This window comes from Branchiostoma lanceolatum, chromosome 4 (assembly GCF_035083965.1).
Source record: "Branchiostoma lanceolatum isolate klBraLanc5 chromosome 4, klBraLanc5.hap2, whole genome shotgun sequence".
Lineage (NCBI taxonomy): Eukaryota > Metazoa > Chordata > Leptocardii > Amphioxiformes > Branchiostomatidae > Branchiostoma > Branchiostoma lanceolatum.
Genome location: NC_089725.1, coordinates 15,948,089 through 15,970,945, shown reverse-complemented (window position 1 = coordinate 15,970,945; position 22,857 = coordinate 15,948,089). Strand labels below are relative to the sequence as shown.

Sequence of the window (22,857 nt, the reverse complement as noted above, 5' to 3'; positions counted from 1 at the left end):
TCTTTGAAACTTTGAAAGGTAAAAGGTCAACCGCAAACCCGTCTCCGCTGGCTACCCCAATCTGACAGTGTTGATATTTCAGTTTTACAGGATTTAAGAGGTCCATTTTTGTCTTCCTTTGCTGGAATTTCAAGAGGGTGATATCTGTTACACTATGAGGCTGAGATCCAGAGCTATTGGTGAACCGAACGGTAATGACGCGACCGTCGTCCGCGAAAGTGTCAACAAAGCTACCGGTAACCCAGGAATCACTGCAGCTGCAGCAGCTTCCAGGTTTGCATATTGCATCATATAAGGGGGTCACATAAGGGCCATGTTGTTGTTGTGAATCTCGTTGTTATGGTGGACAGACTCTATTCAGTCCAGAGATTCCAGACTGTTGTTGATGATTATGTGCATGCGTCCATAAATCACAAGGCACTAAATACACTTGTAACACAATGTATGTTATGAAACGCTAGCACATACTAGTAATTTGTTCAGTTTGTACTTTCATCTCCCCGCCCCATTGTCCCGTTTCGACGTCTTGACGTTTGTACTCAGACCGGGAAAAGATATTTCAAACAAAAGAAAGGAAATGTATTAAAAAACCCTTCTGTCTGTATAAGATAAAGGAAACATTCATCTCTGTCCTTTATCTGAGTGTAATATAATCTTCTGATAGCTAAATGTATCTTCCTCACCCTGTCATAATTATTAATTCCTCTACCAGCTGCATGTTTCCATACATGGAATGTTATGAAAGAGCACTTGAGTATAAAGCAATGAGGAGATTTTCTGTTGCCACCAATGGTACCAGTAAAGAGAACTGATGGTTTGAAGGATACAATACATTTGGCAAAAAACTCCGATCAGGTGGCCTCTTTCATAATTTAAGTTGATTTGTTCCTGTGTTGTCTGTTCAGAAGGAGACCCTGGGGACTGAGACGTGTACTGGGAGGACTGCTTGGAGTCTATGTGGGCATCCCTGTCCTGGTGAAGCTGTGTCCCTCCATCATGGCTCACATGGTGTTTGCACAGATGTGTCAGTCATGCCTTCTATCCATACATCGTACAAAATCAAATTGCAGGGCATAATGTCTTAAAAGTTGAATTGCCAGTTGATTTATGACAAAGCGCTGTCACGTAACTTAAGGTAGATGACGACCTACATGTTCTCAAGTTGTTATCAATAACTGTGAAGTGACCCACTATAGTACAGTATAGCTGACATACATTTTGTAAGGGATGTGTATCCTGGACATAGGCCCAGTTGAGACACGTATTTCCAAGCACACTCGGAGTACACTCAGCCAAAATCTAACTTGAAATGCCCAAAGTACACAGATTTATAAAACAGATACCAAGAAATCATGATTGATGATTTAAATTGATGATTTATTGATAGCATAAAGAGTAAAAGACCACTTACCAAATTTGCACCAAGGGCCTTCATGAATTTTCATATGTACCCTAAATTTCTGTTCACACAGCCCAAAATCGACTCCGCTGAGTTGTACCCCGAGTGTGCTTGGAAAATGCGTGTCTAACTGGGCCATAAAGAGAATCATGTGATGCTAAGACCTGTTTGTCTGTTTCCCTTATTTGAATCTAATTTTCTCATTCTAAAGTTCGTTGGCCACTGGCACCTCCACTGTCTAACCCAGAGGCTTATGGACTAATTGGAGCAAGAAATTTCTACCTGCCTTCAAAAGATGGAATCCAACTTGGAGTGTGGTAAGTAACTGGGCAGCCTACTAGTACAGATATGACAGGAGAGGCCCAGGGTTCTTAGTGTAAAAAATCAGTAGAAATGCTGTATATTAATAATCATGATTCATTTTTATGTATCAAATAAGACTTTATTGCCCAATAATTGTAATGGATATAGTGTATGACAAGTTACTCACTATTCCTATTACTATACCTATGCAATTCTACATAGGAAACAAAAATAACATTAAAAAGTAAACAATGTGATCATCAAAATACCTGGGAAACATTAGTTGCATCTGTGATAATGTAGTCTCTGTTTTCTGTATGAAACTCAGGCACATCCTACCAGCTGACTTGACCCAGAGAGTTGAGAGAAAAGAGGCTTCTTTTAATCAAGCTCTTAGCCATTCAAATCCAGTCATCCTTTACCTGCATGGTAATTCCAACACCAGGTAAGTAAAGGCTGCCATGATGCTCCACCTACCACTGTTATACCTGAGGAAAGTGTAACCACTTGCAGCTAAATGAGGCTTGTTAGAAATTTTTAGGTTACCAGGTTAGACAGCAAAGAGACATGTTATTGGAAGCTGTTTCTTACATTACAAAGAGATAAGTTGTAAACAACCTGTGTTTAACTTTGTACACTTTCCTCATGGCGTTTGACAGTTATCCATAGCCCAGCATACACTTCTAACAGTACATGTAGAAAGTCGTTTTAAGGCATTTAGTGTGATTTTTTTAATGACGTTTCATTGACTGCACCTTTCTGTTTTCGCTACAGAGGAGGGTCCCACAGAGTTGATCTCTACAAGGTACTACTTACATTTTATGCATTTGGTATGAAATTCCAAATTCTTGCCATGTGTCAAAACCTCATAAGAAGTCATCTTTGGATAGGCTGCTACTTGTAAAGAAATTAGCTGGTTGAAGAAAGGCTTCAGCTCACTTCTTTTATGGAAATCCTTGCATGTTGTAGTAATCTTGATTGCATTTTGTTGTTGTTTTCAGATATTTGCAGGGCTGAATTATCACGTGGTCAGTTTTGACTATAGAGGTATGTGATGTCATGTTATACACCTTGTTTAGTACCAAGACAGTGTAATCAAATTATACCAGGTGATTATAAAGATATCTAAATGTATCTTCTAATTCAATTTCTAAAGTTTCTTGTACTTCTACATGTACATTCTAGAATTTCTATCCCCAGGCCATCAGTATTCTTGGCAAGACGTAACAAAGATTCAGCCTGTGTGTGTTTTTTCAACTCATCCAACATTGACAACATGATGTGTGGTGGTGTATAACAGAGGGGTGAATTATGTAATGGGAAAATCTGGGAATGCTGATCATAAGCTGTGTTTTGTCCTTATCTGGTAGGTTATGGAGACTCAACTGGCTCTCCAACAGAGGAAGGGATATGTGAAGATGCCCTGATGGTACACTCATGGGTGAAAAAACATGCAGGAAACTCACCTGTGTTTTTATGGGGACATTCCCTGGGTACTGGGTATGTCTTGTTTCGTTACTGTGGTGTGTGTATCATTCATGTTACTGGAAAGCAGTGGGAAGTACATGATGGACAGTTTCTTACCATGTTGATGATGGCTTAATGGAAACTGATGATACTGTCAAAAAGCTACATGAGACCTGCATACACTAAATGTACAATTTATCATGGATGTAAGTTGTCAAGGAAACTTGCAAGGTGTGTTTCTTATAACATTGTGAATATCATGTCTTTTACAGGGTAACATCAAAGGTAACCAGGAAGTTATGTGAAGAAGGTGGGACAGCTATTTTTGTTGAAATATTTCTCCTTGTGCTATGAATTTCTTGTCAAGATGTCATCCATGTTTAGACAAGATGGTTTGTCTGTGTTCTAATGTAATGTCCATTCACCCTGAGCAATTTGAGTATTTCAAAACATATTGTTACTTATTTGCCAAAATCAACTAGCTTTGTGGTTGTTGTGTATTGATTGTTTGTGTGTATAAGCCCATGTCCATATTAAATGAAGTGTTATGTTTTACCAGGTAACTGCCCAGCTGGTATTGTGTTAGAAGCCCCATTTACAAGTACTCGAGAGGAGTGTTCTGGACATCCTTTCGCCCAGGTACTGCTTCTGCAATTCTTTTAGTAAAGATGTGATCAGACGCATGTAAAACATATACTGCCTGTACTTGACTCCATTTCTTTGGCTGTAGAATGACACTAAAGGCAAGAACATCATATTTAGCTTCTGCATGTTGATGGACATACTGTTTGTATTGAAAATGTTGCGTTCAAATTTCTCAGCCTAGGGGAAACTGATACATGATTATGATATCCAGTTAATGGAATAAAAAATACAGCAATGGCACAGTAATGATTAATGAGTGTTTGATGGTGTTTTCCAGCCATGGAGATACTTTCCCTGGTTTGACTGGTTTTTCACAGATGGTCTGGAAGCAAACAATATCTACTTTGAAAGTGATAAACAGTGAGTCATCCTTTGATATTTTCTCTGAATTATAAACTATGTGGTGTAAATGGAATCGTTTTGTGTATAAAGATGGAAGTCCTATGTATGATAGTCAGCAAAGGAAACAAAATCTAGACTAGTCAAATCAAGTCTTACTGTTATTGCCATTGTTTGTTGTTAACACATCAAAATGACTGTGCAGTCTGTCACCATGTAGTATTGTAAATGTAACATTATTCAGTACAGTATAGTACAGTATGTTGTGCTGGTGTATTTCTCCAGTGTTGCTGCTGTCACATGTCCACTGCTGATCCTCCATGCTGAGGATGACTTCATTGTCCCCTTCAGGCTGGGGAAGAAGGTGTGTCTCCTGCGCTCACTAAACATTCTTTACTTGAGAACTGAAAATGAATTTATAATTGCTGCTTGACCTACTCTCCAAGCAGAGGTCTTGAATGGGCAGATTGTCACCGTTTTATCATATGCCTTTTTTTTTTTCGCTAGCCCATTCTGACTGAATGGGCTAGCAGAAAAAAAAAAGGCATATGATAAAATGGTGACGATCTGCCCATTCAAGACCTCTGCTTGGAGAGTAGCTTGACCTACTACATAGATCTAATTATTTGTCAGATGATAGAAAATGTTGAAATCAACTTGCCTTCAAATTCTGTCCCTATTCAATGCTTTGTGGTTCGGTTTCAAGCTGTTAATTTAATGCTGAAGAAATCGAGAAGTTAGCCACTTAGTCTACACTGTATTAGATTTTGTTTCTTAAAGTATTCAATTTTCACAAGATTTTTAAAAAACTCCTTAGTTTTCAGTGACACAATGTATGACTCAATTGAAAATGTAAGACTTTGGAATTGACACACAAAAAAACTATGTTTGATATGGATAGGGTGTTTTTTGTGACATTGAACCCTTTTTTTTTTTTTTTAGCTATATGAGATTGCCAAGGATACCAGACCAAGAGATGCTGGACCTGTAAATTTTATAGGCTATGACAGATCCCATGGCTATGGCCACAAGTACATTTGCAACAGTCCTGCTCTACCACAGGTTATAAGGTAGGTTAACAAACAGGCATACTACATGTACTAAGGGAGAAAGTATGACACTAGATTGTTGCAATTACAATGCTCCTTCCTTCATAGCATCCCAGCATGATCAGATCAGAAAGATGTTAGATTAATATGGAAATAATAAGTCAAAGTAAAACAGGCAATTTTGCCCATTTATCCATCGTCACAAATCTACAATCAAAGGCAAGCACATTCTGATTGGGATTATTTCAATGTTGTTTGCCAGACACAAGTAGATCCAACGATGCACCAGTTCATTTCGATGTCTTGACTGTAGACATAAACCACTTACTTTGGCTGAAAAGTTGTATTTTGTCACCATAATTCATTATTGTTGTTGTTGTCTCTGTCCCTACATTCTACTTTTTATCATGTTTGTTGTTAATCATTGCATATTTCCATACTTCACAGGGAATTCGTGGAAGGCTCTCCACAGAAAGTGTGACTTGAACCAAGCTGCTAATGTGTTGAAGAGGCGTGGACCACAACATGACTTTGCACAAGACAATGCAACTTAGCATTTTTAAACAATGCTTAACTCAGTTTTAAGATGTGTTCGTGCCAGTTTTAACTACAAATAGCCAAGAAGTTTGATATAAGAAACTCAGCAACCCACAATTATCAATGTAGATCCTTTGTTGTAGTATAAGCTCCCAGTAAGTACAACGTTGCAACAGAAGCTGTTAACTTAATCTGTGGTTAGACTGTGAAAAGCTAAATCATGTCACCCTTCTTAAGTCCTGAAGTTACTCTACCATCAGTCATTAATATGCTGGTTACCATAAATACTCACTATAATTAGTATGAATATTTGATCAGGGAAATATTTGTGATGTGATTAGCTCCCCATGCACTTAATCTGTACTGTGTTTGTATTTAAGATATCCAGTAGAGATGTAACAGAATCAGGAATATAAAGCAAGAAATGTCAACCTGACTCCATGCCATGAAATAGTAGCAGTACTGGAAACTAAGGTAGTCAAAGTTTTCTGTCCACCTGTTAGGCTGTACAGAGATGCTTTTATTGTGCCAACAGTTTTCCATTGGAGTCCTCTTTTTACCAGCTACCCCACAGGTTGACACCTCCCAGGTGTTTTTGTTTATGTACAGGGATGGGCACGAGGCAGCATTTATGTTCAGACACCTGAGTACGAATAGCCAGTTGAGCCCTCTTTCTTCTGTATCCACTTTGAGTGACTGCCTTCACTCCAGCAGGCACTTCTGTAAGACAGACTTGTACAGGAAGTGACTTGATACTCTCCATAAACACAGACAGGCTGCTTCAAGTTATTCAGGGGACAATGTCCTTGTTATTGACGGGTGTGTTCTTTTGTCCAGGCTTTTAAAGTTGGCTCTACAGACACGGTAAGTAGAAACCAATGAATTGACAATAATGATCTTTTTCACTTTGGAGAGGAAGGCGGGGAGACCAGACAGGACTGGCACAGGTGCCTTTGTGCCATTGTCCTCCTTCCATTCACACAAAGTAGGTTAGTAGATTTGGGTCAAATGGATGTATTCTTCACAGCCTTAGGTTGCTGTGGGAACAGTACCTCGTTGTATACACTTAATACTTCTTTTATCTGTACTTTAATCCACATCAATGCTGGATTTTATTGATACCACCCAAACATGCACACAAATAATTAGTAGATTCACCATTGTCACTAAACAAAACATTTGATGTGATGAGTGTACTTCTAATTGTTACCTCCATTAAGCCATTACTAGCAAAGTTTTGGTTAATTTTAGTATACTTTGCTGGGAGAAAAAACATTGTACATTCCCATTGAAGATCTATAAAGGAATTAAGAAAGCTCCCATATAAGAGTGAAATACGAAAACAGTCTTTCCTTTCATCATTTATCAAAGGTAAAGTCATATCAATACCACATACTACCATGGTAAAAATGTTACATTAGGTGTGTAAATACCCTTGACTGTCTACAGTTTGCACCAATGTGTATTCTATTGAAACGTTTATTCAACCACCAACAACACACCAACATGTCACTAGTCCTGTGTCCACTGTAGAAACGGAAATTTCCAATCCATTGTCAAAATTACGCTTTACTTGTACAAAGAACCTTGTAAGTTGTATACTACATCCTTACTGCCCAGAATGAAAACCAATGTCAGGTATTCTCTTTATCTAAAACAGACTGCAACGTCAGAAACAATAATGGATTAAAAGTTCTTGAATTAGAATAATATCAACACTGTTCATTACCAATAGAAACCTGGCTATTGCACATAAATCAAGAATATACAAATACATGGCTCCAATCTACCCATGGGCCATGACATCATTCATTCAAAGCTACAGCAACACAAAGTATAATCTTAATTATGGCTCTTTTTTCTAAATTTTGCTATAAGATTTCAAATCTCATGGTACAGTCTGCATGTTGCATGAGGTGAACTCAAAGGTTGTATAACATAGGGCTCAGGCTATCAACTAATTGCATAGCTCTGTTAATGAAAATTCCAGAAACACAATAGTTGTTACTGATCAGGTCCCATGGTACAGGCATGAGCCTAATGATATTGATTTTTTGTTCAGCACTCAGGATAATTAAGGGACAAACCAATAATTCTTGCATGAATAATTTGAAGTTTGTCCCAAAGAAGCTGCATATTGCTGATAGTACTGGCTTCCAAAAATGTGGATTTAAGAAAATCATTAAAAAAAAACTTTCATCTGCAAGGAAAATTCAATTTTGCTGTCGATGTCAGGTTCTGCCCCAATAACATAAGTGGTCGATCCCCAATGTAACAATGTCAATAGGACACAACCCCACATGAAATATTAACAGCAATGTTACAAAGATAAATGACATTCTACAAAACCAATACACAAAAGAGGGATTTCCATAAGATACTGCTTCCAATACGAATATATGTGTAGCGTAGCTAAAACGGACATGGGCTGCCCTCACATACTAGTACCACATAGTACTCTTTTGTTCGTGTTTGCTATGGCTGACAATATTTTGCATGTAGCGACTGACAATGCACCAACATAAATATTTAATCAGATTCTAACATCTGCAACCTCTTAACCCTGAACAACATGCATAGTATATACATGTACATAGAAATTTACAACACAACAAATACTTGTGCCAGTCAATAAGACACCAAAGGAACCTGAGAAACCAGTTCATCTACATCCATACCCTAACAGACACTGCCAAGTTAGAATGAGTTAGGAACTTGTATTGCTGTATATTTTTAGGCAGAAGGTAACAACTGTTCAGTTGTGTGAGTTTTGTTACTTACTTATTCCTTACATACATGTTACAGTAGTTTATAGATCTACTAGTAGTAGTAAATAGTCAAGAAAAACTTTGGTGTGTCAGCAGCAACGTAACAGTTTTCAGTTCTCCACTTGTCATGACAACCTGTGTGGATGTTGTCAAGGCAACAACTTCACATGCAAGACCAAAAGTTTCATATTATTGTGCGATTGTAATGTTAAAAGCTGGCATGCACCTCACTCTTACTTAGGTAATACTAGTATGTAGCAGTAGCCATTAGTAGTTTACTTTCATCTGGGCTTGTCTGCCATGTCATGGTTATACCAGTCAATAAAAGACCCCATCAGTTCTTACACAAACCAGGATGTTCTTCCAAAGCCTTGTGCTATGCTGCATAGGATGATTTTTGACTCATCAGCAGATTCAGCCTCGAACACGAAGGCAGTGAAATTTCTGGACACGCTGCACTGTGTGTCCCCGGCAATGAAGGCGAAGTACTGTGTCATATCGGAACGTCTGCCACAGGAGGAGATCTCGGTGTAGGAATGTTTGGACAGTTCCTTGTTTGTCTTTAAGTCAGTGATGATGACCTCTGTCTCAGTGAGCTCAACATGGACCACCTTGTTCTCGGTTATCTCTTGCTGTTTGTTTTGCTGTATGGCTTTCTCCACAGCACTCTCTATCTCTGCAACATCACCGTATCTCCCTGTGGACACCTGTCCCACATATTTTGCAGTGAACTCTGCTTTTCCTTCTGGGTCATGTACAGGAGCTTGTTCTGGATAATCCTGGGGTAGGAGAGCGTGTGCTGGCATAGGAGCTGGGCCTTTCTTGTTCAACTTTTTGACTTCAAATTCCTTCAGCTCTTCTTTCAGCTTCTTTATCCTGCTGACCAGTGGCGGGTAGATGGTTCCGTCAGGAAGCCTACACTTAATGACAGATACATATACGGGCCAGCCCTGGTGCTCCCGCAGCAGGCTGTTCACCTTCCCCGACTTACAGCCATACAGACTCTCTTGGTACAGCTCATCCACAATGTCCCCTGGTTCAATCTTCTGGTCTTCTCCAGCAACTCCATTCTCCTCCACTTTCACCACAAAAATTCTGTTATCCAGATACCTAATGGTCATCCCTAGAGATGAACATGGGACCAGTTCAAGTCTCTTGTACACAGGGATGACCCAGGACTCATCCAGGAAACTGGCATTCTTCACATCAAGTTCAAAGTGAATGTCAGTCAGGGCAAACAACAAGGACATGAGCGCTTCTGCTAGCGGTGGGTTAGCAATGATAGACAGGCCACTGTCGTACCAGTACTCTGTTAGTCTCGCATTTCTCAGCAGATGTTCTACAGGGACACTTACGATTTTCTTGGCCAGGGCAAGTCTGATGAAGCACCTGCCTCTTCCTTGCAGAGTGCGTAACTTGGGAGACGACTGCGTTAGGTCTATGGCCCGGTTCAGGAAAGGGTTGTACTTGTCATTGCACACGTAGTTTGGAGTCGACTCCATCCATGACCAGTAATCTCTTTTATTGATGCCAAACAAGGACCCTGGTTGCTTCAGGCCTTTCCTCAAAATCCTCTCCAGTGTTTCACATAGTGGCTTCAGTAACGCACAGTGGTCGGTGATGGGTTGGGTCTCTTCCTTCAGCTTCTTCAGGATCGACTGCAACTCCCTCAAAAGAGGATCGCTGATTGCCATTTTGCACCAGTTGCGATCCGATGTCTTGCGACCGTTCTGCATGGCTCTGTCTGCACAATATTCAGACAGAACCTGCAGGACCTGTCCGACCGATACCGCCCCTTTGCCCCCTTCACTGTCCCATTGTGACCTGGCTGAAACTAGCCAATTATTCTGCCCGACGATTCGGTCTAAACTGACTGCTAAGACATCGATTAAGCAGGTTTATTCAATCCCAAATTACACGTGCCACCAGTTCTAGTAGGCAGAAATGTCGGGACTTAACGTAATGATTAAAACAAATATGTATTAGAAAACAACAACATTTTTATGTGTGTTCTTTTCTACTTGGCTTTGCGCCCACTAAGCTGCAGTGCTGAAATATATCGCAAGAGAACGCTTCTGTTGTCAGAAACACCTGTTTGCTACCACTGCTTCGTTGTTCCCTGGTTATGACAACCATGTAATTGCCCTGCCCATTTGCTGCTGCAAATGGTCAGCAGTAATTAGGCCCAGCTCCCGCTGTAACAGTGTTAGAATGCGTAACGTTAATTGTCGGAAACGGAGCGTGATTTAGTCAGGCTTACCTTAACCTCTAACCCTACATCCTAACACTAACCCTAAACCTAACACTTAGCACTAACAAATGATTCAATGCCAATCCAGCCTTTCTGATCTAGTTCAAGCGACAGTCAGTGTTTTTGTGATGAAGGTACTGAAGATCTAGCAAAAAATAAAGACCTGTAGCGCGTTACCTGTAAAGTTGTACCTGTAACGTTACCTTAGCAAAGTAAAACATTAACGTTAGTCGATACAATTTTTTAGACTCAACCAATGAGGTTTTACATAGGCAAATCCTGTCTCAAAGATTACAATTCCAAAAATTGATCACTTTTATTAACATGTAAACGTTATTGAAGGCTGTCTCGGGCAACAGCACGGTACAAAAACGTCATTTAGCAGAATTTAGCAGCACTGATTTAGATGTTATTGTCCCCATAGACCGATCTTGACTACCAAACAATGGCCAGTCACCAGGAAGCGACCCATTAGACGGGAATGACCATGGCCATGGGGACGCAAGCGACGCTTAGCGGTCGTAAATATGACGACAAATTACTAACTACTGCAACTACATTGATGGATCCAATAAAACATTATTCTCCAAGCAGAGGTTTCGGTCGAGTGGGAAAGGAGTGTCCGGGATTTTTAATACGTTAAAACGTTGATAAGGTAATACATTAAAAATCCCGGACACTCCTACCCGACTCGACCGAAACCTCTGCTTGGAGAATAATAAAACATCAACATCGTCATTTTCTTCCTTTCTCTTACGTGCCATGTACCGACGTAAACATATCGTTACTGCATATAAATAAATTGCACATTCCTTTTGAGAAGTCTCAAAAAGAGCAAGAATGACGATTAGATGTTGTATTCAACACGCCCTTACATGACGTACCTTTTACGAGGTCTCTTTACCAGTCTCACCGGCTACTCGACTTGACAGATGCGATTTCCATTCCCTGGTTGCAAACTATAACTAATGTAATCTCCAAGCAGATCTATAGGTTGCGAAGACCGTATCCAATTGGCAGAGGAAGTTTTTATTGCAACCCAAGTTGGGTCTGCCAGTTGGATACGGTCTCCGCAACCTATAGATCTGCTTGGAGATTATAACTAAGTCTAAGGCGATCAGTCGCTGTTTGGTGGCAGCCGATTATTATGGCTGACTGAGGTACTACCATTCTCCGCTAAGCGACGCTTCAGTATCGTAGAATGGCGAACAGGTGCGTCTCACCTGACAAAATACAGTAATCGTGACAATTTACAGGATACCCCAAGGATACGTTTGTCGGACGATCAGCTTGCACATTTTCCAGTTTAGACTGGGTGCCTTTCCACCCCCGTATAACTAACTATAAGTGCAGCTCCTGACCGGTCCAGCTCTAATCTCCAAACAGATCTACACATTGCCAAAATCGTATAAGCTAGCCAGAGAAGCTCCAGTTAGCCAGAGAAGGTCCAGTCATGCCGCAATTGTTTCAAAACGGGCAACTTTTTAACTTTTTCGGCCTTGTTTTAGATTATTTTTTTCTGTAATGCGATCAGGAGCTGGATCGTGCGCGCGGTCATGAGCTGAGACCGTGCGGTCATGAGCTGGACTAGCCTCTACCATCCTATTGCTGGGAAAATAGTAGAAATCGACCGATTTCTACTATTTTCCCAGCAATAGGACGGGGCCTGGTAGAGGCTAGAGCTGGACCCGTGCGGTCAGGACTGTCCGGTCAGGAACTGCAATTATAAGGGGGTGAAGTGCTTTCGTAGTAAGCGAAAAGAGTACGGAGGATGGCACCCAGACTATCAGTGTGAATACATTCACGAAGGTTGTGAAAATAATTGTAAACGCAGAACATGATACAACATACTAGCCTGCAGTCCAGCCTTATTAGCTTTTTAGTCCGCTACCAAAGCTCCGGGGTTGCGGACTAAAGCTAATAAGTCTGGACTCCAGGCCAACAACATACAAACAATTGCTTGTTATTGTTCATCATTCATAATCAGGACGAGGTAGGTTGTCTCAGAAAGTGAGAAACTGACTTTTGCACTTGTTCTTCAGGATATAGGAGGTCACATATATTTGTCCTGTTACATGGCGTATTATCCTCGTGTACTTTCCCTTTTTTTCTATTCTCTAAACTGGCGACAATCAAAGCGTCCACTTATATCAAATCAAGGAGGTTTGATATGTCAAATCAAGGAGGTTTAATATTGATTAAACCTCCTTGGTCAAATCGACTCAGTGTGTCTAAAAAAAGTCACGGTGTTTACAGCTGGATAGCAATGCCAATGGAACTTCATCCTTCAAACGGCCGCTAACCCTGCTAACCATTGTTGGAAGTTAGGAAGCCTGGACTCCAGTGGACATGCCTCTCAGTCTGCCCATTGTACAAACCTGTGCCAAAAAACGACGGTCATTCATGCCAACCTTTGATGATTTGATATATTTGACCTGAAATTGACCGGTCCTCTCATCAGAGCGGCATGACGACATTGATTCTTTCCCGTGTATTGATTCGTGCCCCTGAACAGTCGGTAGGCTACCTGCCCGGATGGTGTTCATGGCAACTTATCAAAACTTCCAAATGAAGTCTGACAGACCATGAGATGGACAAACTGTGCGCCTCGCGGTGCATCCGCCTCTCTTCTGTGGGGTTCTTTCACGGATAGCAGGGTGCCCATGCAAGGCAGGAGCCGTTTAGAGGACACAGACAGACAGACTTTTGTGAATGTCCGTCTTCTAATCTCTTACGTCATACCAAACATCCTGACGACAGCCCCAAAGGAAAGGTGATGATTACTACGTGTCATTTCAATTTGCCACCTGCGTCACAAACCTCTCTGTCCCCGTGTCACTTCAGATGTTTGATCTCAGGAGGTGAGACCGGACAATGCCTCGTCATAATTTATTTCGACCCTATTTGGAAATTGTCACTAGCTCTTTTTCTGTTTAAGTATCTTCGTGTCTACCTTGTCCCCCCAACGACATGGAGGTCAAGGGACTAGGTAGGTAGGTATCTTTTAAAAAAGAAACGCATGAACTGTCTCATAAAAAGTTGCCTGAAACTCATATTTCCAGTTTGTCTATGGTAGTCATAGAAACCAAAGTGCTTCCTCTCTTCTGGGATGTAAATGAGAAGAGGCGGTGCCGATCAGAAAGCATCTCCTTCGCCACGGGGAGGTTCTTGTGCTTTGGTCTGGGTCCGGATCAGTCCACGCGTGGTGCCGTCTGGGAATCCAACAAATAGATTTCCTACGCTTCTTCTGTCACAAACCAGTAATTCCAATTTGTTACGGGTAATGTACAGTCAATAGAACCGTAGTGTAGTGAAGAAAGAAAAACCGGCGCCTGTACATCCTTTTTGCGTAGATTCCATCACTAAAGACGTCCATTCTCGTTCCGGCCGGCTGCACAAACGACCCAGTACAAAAAGAAGTCATCAGCAAAAAGTGTGTTATAAGCCAAAAAAAAGGCCCATAGAGCCTGCTATGGAGGCTATTTCGATTTGGTCCTTCTCCATTAGCCTCCATCAGACCTTCCTACGGGGATATGGATACTAGTATTAGAATTTTGCAAAAAGGGAATAATTGGTAAAGAGAGTTAGTCCGCGCGGGACAGTTAACAATAACATCTTCCCTTCCAACTGCACGGCCACAGTGACAATGCACTATTATTTTACTTTATGAATTATATACATTTTCCTATCGACTTACTGGCTGTCAAAAAAGGAATACTGAGCTTTAGATCATTGTTAGTACGTACTGATTCTAGCCTGAGTACCAGCCTCCGTAGTGACTTTTTTTGGAGCCAGCGGTCACTACGGAGGCTAGTACTCAGGCTATGGTGATTCTGCTTCGTGCAGTTGTATTTTTCTGATGAGTGAAGGGAGGAGGGTCGGTAGTACCAGTAATACAGTATGAAAGTGGACTCGACGAGTAGGTGCCATGAAAACTCTTTTTGCCATTTGGGTACGGTCTTTGCCACCGTTTGATCTGCTTGAAGATTATCGACGAGTACCGATAGGGGACCATAGAGCGCGCGTTCATCTAGCGACCTAATGCCACCGACACTAACGTTATGAACTCCATCGTGACTCGCCGCGTCACGATCCTCCCCTCCTGATGAAGATCTGCTGACAGATTGTATGTCGCCACGAGCACTGCAGTGTGTGGTTTCCAACGATATACTGTATAACCGTTATCTGTTATATAAAGATGAACGTCTTGATGTAACCATGACGGTAACGCAATGCCCGCATCGTGACCTCATGATGCGCTCATCAGATGTTCAGAGGAGAACGGCCGGGTGGTGGAATTTTGCCGTGAAGACAATGCTGGGAAAAGTCACGACTACAGATTCCGCGCATTTGGACTACTGTCCCTCTCCGCGGGAATCTCTCATCGCCTTCATGCTAATGGTGCCGACAACAATAGGACCCGCTACGGTGTGAAGTATGTCATCTCCACACAAAGGTGACACTCATACATACCGATTACCGCACCTCGCCGCCCGCCTCCACTGGGACAACATTTCGTGGTGAATTCGTGGGAAAATATTGTCGGGTGATAACGGGGGGAGGAGATACCAGGTGACAGGACTTCCCACTTTTGCGGAAGTTGTCTTTTGACATGTAGGTCAGAATAAAGGAGCTAATTTTAGGGTCCATTATTTCACGCGTGGAGGAGGGCATGTTGTCTGCAGTTGACCCCCTCCCTGAGGGGGCATAATTGAAAAACATAAGGTTATTTTATAACAACACCGATCGTGCTCTCCTAGGAGGCGAAGAAAAGTACAGTACGGTTGTAAGTGAACAGGATCGAAATGGAACAAAAGAGGTCATGACAAAAAATCTTTGAACTCAGTATTTCCGTACAGCCTTTGTACACTAGAAATCCCCCCACAAGGGTAAAGCTAGTCATCATGATATGTACCATGGAATGGATATATTTAGACATATCAAATCAAATACTGACTTCAAAGCTGACCCATCGCGGAAATACCAGGAGAAAGAGTCATTACAGGTGTTGTCGGAAAAGACGTACTGTAGACAAACTGAAAACACAACCAACATCAGAATAAGAAAGACCTCCTCCGGCCAGGAAGAAGACCACCAGGTAGACAAGCCAATTTGTCGCCGTGTGCGCGTTCTTTTGATCTGGGACAGTGTGTCGAGATTACGCTTGGTCTGTCATGATCTAAATAGCGCGGCACGGACCGACATCCGCGTCCCTTTGCGGGTCTCCTTGCCTAATGTAAGCCAAAACGGCGTTGCACAAGACAATGCAGTGGGGTATTCACAGATATCCTGACCATGTAGGGTGACCCGTGCTGCCTTCCGGATACAAATATTTACATTCTGCGACGGTATTTTCCCCTGAACCGGTGTTGCTGAGTGGGTTGAAAAGTAAGCCAGGTGCCGCAAGGGGGACCACTTGGCGCGCGGCGCGGGGATGGTGTAGCGTTCCCCAAGAACATTGTGTTCTCATTCCGATCGCGTGCCTCACAAGGCCACGGCCATTGTATAATGGAACTAAACCCGAGCAGCGGCTGTGTACATGTTTTCTGCTGCTTTGTTGTCAGGTTGCGAGGTTCGCTGTTTCCGTTTCCTCTCGAGCATTTCAAAAGACGCCCGCCCATGAATAGAAGGAGTGGTGAATGCCGTCTTTGATACGCTTACCGTTACTCTTGGCATTGACCCGTTTATTTGAAAGTCAACATCAAAACATTACATCATGAAACGTCCAACGATGACCGTTTAAGAAACCGTTAGTTCAGTCGCAGCGAACTGCTCGCAGTTTTGGCCGATGAACTCCCCACGTAACCGTTGTGGGGCCTAAAATTAGACTTCAGTCAACCACCTGTTTGGATTTAGGGCGGACCATTTGCAGAGGGAGGAAGTAAGCCGTCCGCGCATTGCCTGAGTACACGATAGTGTTACTTGCAAACTACCTGTCCTCAGAATTGTGGTTAACTTTGTGGGCGTGGTGGTGGGAGGTGCAACAACAGAAACGTCTGCTTGCGGTACCTCCGTGACCTAAATGTTCCACAGGCTTGTTTTCAGTTTTGTGTCCAAACTATGACGGCGATTCAGCTGGATTACGTCTAACTGTTTATTTTCAATGCTGCCCCATCCCAAGTACACACACATAAATGATCTTTCTGATTTTTTCCCAATAAACACTGTAGTCTTACAAATGAGCCAAACATTATATAATGTAATTTGACTAACCAATGAGGTTCAAATTGTCCTACATTAAGCATGCGAACATTACATAATAGATGTGGGCAAAATGCTCACACGACAGCAAGGAGCGAGGTTGTGACGAAAGTGAAGTTACAGTTCATAACTGCATTCCCAACAAAATATTGTTAGGCTGGAAAATCAATAAAGCATTGTGGTTTTCAATCCCAGCGTCTGTTAGGTTTAAAATCAATGACCTACACCGTCTGCCCGGCGTGTACAACACACGTCATTGTTTCTGACAGGTGTTTTTTTGTTGTTGAGCTTGTCAGGACTTGCTTTTGTTCGAACGTCGTCGTGACTGTCACCACCAAACAAGGATGATGTCATAACGTTATTTTAATATAGCGTGACGATCTTTGAACACCGCTTATTGTACCCGTACAACAAACCGTAGATTGTGATCTACTTGTGTTTGTAGGCCTGACGTAATTCTACGCGATTACAGTCAAAATGCAGATGTTACATTGATCATGGACATGGCGTTTGTTGATTTTTAAAATTATGGAAGCTAACGTAACTCAGCCGTTGGGAAAATAACGGTTACTAGTACTCACTGGTAGCTTCTGTTTGTTTACGTTTAATGACAAAAGTGACTTGCTTTCATTCGCCTCTTAGATCTACGCGAAACACCAAAACGTTGACAATTATCGTAACGTTACATTATTAGTCAGACCACGTTGAGTCAGCCACTACTAATAAGTGATCCGAATCCGTGCTACCCATTGGTGGGGATGATCAAAGGCGCCGCCATGTCCAATGGGTGTACTGGAGTGTACTGGTGATGTCATATTGTCAGCGGTAACCAATCAACAGGCGCCTAGAGCCGTACATGTAGCCAGCAGTTGTGGCAACTGGTACCACTTCCAGTTCCCGACTCATCGAAGGCGTACGTGTCAAAGTCTCTCCCTCAGACGTTGTAGGTGAAATTATTGCTATTGACTTGTATCGTGGAGTCATAGTCTGCCCTTGTGAATTTGACAGTCTTCGGCATTCTTCTGACACGTTTGGCCAAGAACGCCAGTGTTTTGGTGATTCGTGCGGGCTCGGATCGCAGCAGATTTGCAGGGAAAGGACCCACCCACCCCGGCGGGCCCCGTGTGTTCGGCGCAAGCTGACAAGCCAAAAAGTGTCCACTCATCTGAACATACGGACTCCAACGAAGGGACATGCCCCCTCAACTCGTGGAACACACCACCAGTCCATTGTTACCGCAGGACGGTAGAATGTCGCCCTCTGAAAGGGTGGTAAAATGCGTACTTGTCGGAGACGGGGCGGTGGGGAAAACAAGCATGGTCGTCAGCTACACCACGAACGGCTACCCTACCGAGTACGTGCCCACGGCATTCGACAATTACTCAGGTAAGCTTCATTATACCTGATACGATAGTTAAACTTCCGAGTCCAAATTTCCGATAGCGTCGAGTTTTCAATTTGAAATGTTCGACGTGCTCTACTGTCCTCATGTGACAGCTTGAGGAATTCTTGCATAATTTGTCACACCGTGTTCCCCGTCTTACATCTGTGACAGGTTTTCTAACGATTTCAATCATGGCTGTTGCATTCTTGTAGAAAACAGCTGTTTGATGGTCTTAAGATAAGAACAAGTTGAAACATTGAGAGATTCCCTATATTTGGGTCGGTGTGGGAGGGAATATTTTCACCTTCGTGGTAATTACAGGGTGGGTCGCTGGAGGAAACTTTCCCACAAGAATGTCACTCCACCAACATGTTACGTCTTCGGAATCCTTGAACATAACTATAACATGAATCAAACTCAAAATAACGGATTCCCTGTATGAAACGCCCCCCATTCTCATAATTTTCTGTCCATGATGTCATCATGTTTTGGTGACTCTCAGGTTTTGACTTTGTCCAGACGTATGCAGTGTAAAACATACACGTCTGCCGGCAACTTGACACCTCGATGTAACGTCAACATTGGGCCGTTCCAAAAAATAAAAATGGATGGGGGGTTGAAGAGGCCGGATTTTGGATTATATTTCGAGGGGGGTCAAGCAAAATCTGGATTTTTATTCTGTGTGGGGTGCTAGGGTCGGTACTAAACAGGTAATCACAGTCGAGTCCATTTTTTCCAAAATTTGTCTCCCTATTAGGTTCTATAGGCTGAATGATGTGTGCATGGGCATTGTATGTACTTCTTGTATGTATGTACAAAGTTACAGACCACCAGACCCTTCTATTGGCGAGAAAATGATATTTCATGAAATTAGTCGGATGAAAATAAAGGGGGGTCAGGGCACGTGGATGAAATCAAAAGGGGGGTATTGAAATAGTCGGATCAAATGAAAAGGGGGGTGGAAAATGTCCAAAATCCAGCCTCTTCAACCCCCCCTCCATTTTTATTTTTTGTAACGGCCCATTCACACGCGCTTGTTTTCCTGTGTTTTGTACAGTGGTGGTAACAGTGGACGAGAAGCCGGTGAGACTACAGCTCTGTGACACAGCGGGACAGGTGAGTTTTGAGTTCTTGTGTGTGTGTTGTGCACCCCTCGCGCCCACCCACACGACCTACATCAGCCCGAGTCCGTCTACCGTGACTTCCCCCCATTGTGTGCCCTGGGCAGTGTGTGTGCCGATCCGGCCTCAGTAGTATTTACTTTGTCGGACTGAAACGCAAGCCGCGCGTTCTTCTCTTGGGTGGAAACCTTAGCAGGGAGGGAGGCCGGACTTAGGGTGGCCTGTATCGGAGCTGCTGGCTTGTTCGCCCACCGTGTTTCATGCATGAATAACCAGCAACTGTCAGGGGTCAGAGACGCATGATTGCGTTAGCACAAAATGCACAGAGATCGTTTCCGCTCGCATGAAAGAAGAAGGTTCCGCTGGAGAAGAAAAAAAAATCAATAGTGCTGAGACGAACACACAATTTCTAAAAACCTGTAACTAGATAAAACAAAACTAAACGAGGTGTTAATTGTTAAATGTATTTAGAAACACATCTTGTTATCCATTAACAGTTTATTTACATTCAATGAGTGGACTGTTTATATATCCCAGTATCGGCATTGGGAATTTTCCCATGTCTCACAGTTTTTGCTTTTCACACCATTGTTCCTGCACTGCAGGTATATTAATTTGGCTGACACTGGATTAATCTTGTTTGATGGTGTCCCTTTTTGTGGCCTTAGCTATTACCATACCAAACAAAAGGAATTGTTCAGCCAGCTCTCCTCAGGACCGTGAGAACTCGAGGCTTGCCCCATCAGTTGATTTGGTACACAATGCCTTAGCTAGTTTACAAGTCATCAGAACATGGGCTCCCAGGCTTTCTTGTGTGGGAAGCAAGTTTATTGTTTCTATTTAAAATAGGATTATCCCCAGACCTTTGATGTTACCAGACCACTCATCCTTTTATCTTTGTCTTTTCTTCCAGGATGAGTTTGATAATCTACGGCCACTCTGCTACCCACAGACAGATGTGTTCTTCGTGTGCTTCAGTGTAGTCTGCCCGACTTCCTTCAACAATCTGGTGGAGAAGTGGGTACCAGAAGTTCGGAGACATTGCCCTAAGACTCCCATCATTCTTGTGGGGACACAGTCGGACTTGAGAGAAAGTGTGAATGTTTTGATTGACTTGGCAAGATACGGGGAGAAGCCGGTTAGCGAATCAGAAGCTCGGTTGCGGGCACATGAAGTAGGTGCCATTGCATACATGGAGTGCTCCTCACTGACTCAGAAAAACTTGAAGGAGGCATTTGACTCGGCAATCATCAGTGGAATCGAATACCAGGACAGCAGGAAAGGGAAGAAATGCAGGGACAGGCCGTACAAGCCCAAGCCTGTCAAGTCTGTGAAGCAGCCCAACAAAGCCAAGCCGAAACCCAACAGGAGTTCATTAGCAACTGAAAAGGCAAAAGAAGGCTGGAAAAAGTTTTGCTGCTTCCTAGCATCATAGTGACATTGTAATGAAATCCGGAACTTTCCCAAGGACTTGTTTGGGGAAAAGTTTAATATGCTGCAGCAAGAAGTTCCTCACAGGAAAACAGAAATCCAGATGTCTTGTTGACTGTTTCTTATTCATGGGATGTTAGTGTGCAACCCAACAGTTGTCATGGTTACCAGGCTGTTAGCTGAATATCTTATAAGTAAAGGTGGAACAAAGTTGTAAATAATATTTCACTATTTATCTTGTAATATAATGAAATTCGACACAAGGGGCAATTGTAGTTTGCTTTATTGAAACTAATGTATTCAGAGACTTAGCTGTGTTACAATTGTTGCATCTTGCCTAAATCTGCTCAGTTCTCTTTCATACCATGCCAGCATGTACATAATGCACTCTTTTACTGATGACTTTTGTCTGACATTTTTGTGCACGAAGTCAACTTATCAAGGCCACATAAGCTGTTGTGTATTGAGCTTTGTTGTTAAATACATGTGCTAATTGGTCTACTGTGCATTCAGGTCCAGATATTAGCATTAGCAGCCAAAGAAGCATCAGTGTCCAACGATAAGAAAGCTAGTTGCTGAATTCATCATAGGAAGTTCATTTGCTTGTTCAAATCCAAGTAGAAGTAGTGCAGATCTATAGCTTGTGTTAAAAAAAGGCAGTCAATAGTTTCATTGTTATTTTCCATGCAGAGCAAAAGTGTAAATATACTTGTTACATACAGGGTTTTCTCATGACAGTCATGTAAAATTGGCAAGTTTCATACAGAAGAAGCATGTGATGCTGAAAGTTTAAAGCACATTCCTGTGTCAAAAATGTTGCATCAGAACATGAAATAAACAGATGATGTTTAAGACAGAATAGTGATGTCTGAATTTTGGTAGTATACTGGAGTAAGTAACAAGAGATAAGGTTTCACCCAGAGACAACAAGCATGTTGACAGCTATCCTATCAACATCAAAATCAGCAACTAAAAATAGATTGTGACATTTAAAAGTCAAAAATTCTGGATGGTGACAATGCAAGGTCCAGCACTGGTCTACACTGTTGAATGTTCACACAATTAAAACATGCTTACCCGCATACCTTGCTGATAGCAATCTGAATGAAAACTTAAACTGCCAGCAGGCATGGGAATATACATGTTTGTCCTCTAAGTTTGACTTTGAAAGAACATTGCCTGTTGTCCAAAGCAGTCCCATGATGAGATTCTTTTAGAAAAGGAATGCCCAACCTCATTGGGGATCTAGCCTTTCAAGCATGGTTGAAAAAGAGTGAATGGCATCCACCCAACTCCTGTTAGCTCACCCTCACAATAGGCTGAATGTGATCAAAGGTAACCGGGTGCCCTGGCTCCAGGTTTTCTCTGGCAACGTGATGAATTGTGCGGCTAGCAGGAACAATGGGTTGGGGGAATCATAGTGCATAGTTCCATGCTGCTCTTTCTTGAAACCAAACCAAGTTGTTGCTGTACTGTTCAACCCCAGTCACAATGCAAAACTGCACTTTTAAAAGGTCATAAAATATCACCTTAATTTGTGACTTCCAGAACAAAGATCCGCTTGCCTGGAGCAGTTGACCCCTGAAGACACAAGCAGGCATCCTACCACATTTTTGTGGGCAGAGAAGCTACCTTTCACCCCAACTGATAAGCACCACCAGTCAATCACACTCAGCAACACCCCAAGGGGGCATTTTAAAAATGTCTGCTGCAAAATCACAACAAATGCAACAGCACGTTAGGCAACACAAATTGCTCCAGGCTTAGGCAAATGAATCTACATTGGATCATGATTCCATAAACCATATGAACTCGAACCCTCCAGGATTATGTGAATGCATGGAACATCCCACAGCTGTATCCCTATCAGCAGTTGTCTATGAGTATGAACCACTACATCTGTATGGCTACACACTTAAGGTCTATATCAACAAAGTAGGCTGCTGATGCCCCAAGTTCAAT

General features: G+C 42.3%; 3 protein-coding genes across 4 annotated transcripts; 2 read left to right on the top strand and 1 right to left on the bottom strand.

The window, feature by feature from the left end:
* The first annotated feature begins 2 nt into the window (after positions 1–2).
* On the top strand, positions 3–7,082 carry LOC136432884 (lysophosphatidylserine lipase ABHD12-like). Of its 2 annotated transcripts, none has more exons than XM_066424486.1 (13): positions 3–273; positions 909–1,024; positions 1,611–1,716; positions 2,031–2,147; positions 2,477–2,507; positions 2,704–2,749; positions 3,073–3,202; positions 3,442–3,479; positions 3,729–3,808; positions 4,092–4,174; positions 4,439–4,517; positions 5,096–5,223; positions 5,650–7,082. In XM_066424486.1, exons 1-13 carry the CDS (start codon positions 155–157, stop codon positions 5,681–5,683), a joined length of 1,107 nt encoding a protein of 368 aa, XP_066280583.1. In that variant the 5' UTR covers positions 3–154; the 3' UTR covers positions 5,684–7,082. The 2 variants fall into 2 exon arrangements, with proteins under 2 accessions (XP_066280583.1, XP_066280581.1); XM_066424484.1 differs by having other exon boundaries at positions 906–1,024.
* Positions 7,083–7,204: 122 nt separating this feature from the next.
* Positions 7,205–10,433, bottom strand: LOC136432883 (uncharacterized). The gene has a single exon (XM_066424483.1). The coding sequence runs from the start codon at positions 10,241–10,243 to the stop codon at positions 8,849–8,851; it is 1,395 nt and encodes a 464-aa protein (XP_066280580.1). The 5' UTR covers positions 10,244–10,433; the 3' UTR covers positions 7,205–8,848.
* A 7,400-nt stretch (positions 10,434–17,833) lies between these two features.
* On the top strand, positions 17,834–21,754 carry LOC136432885 (cell division control protein 42 homolog). The gene is made up of 3 exons (XM_066424487.1): positions 17,834–18,345; positions 19,401–19,459; positions 20,378–21,754. The coding sequence occupies exons 1-3, from the start codon at positions 18,153–18,155 to the stop codon at positions 20,897–20,899; spliced, it is 774 nt and encodes a 257-aa protein (XP_066280584.1). The 5' UTR covers positions 17,834–18,152; the 3' UTR covers positions 20,900–21,754.
* The last annotated feature ends 1,103 nt before the right edge of the window (positions 21,755–22,857 follow it).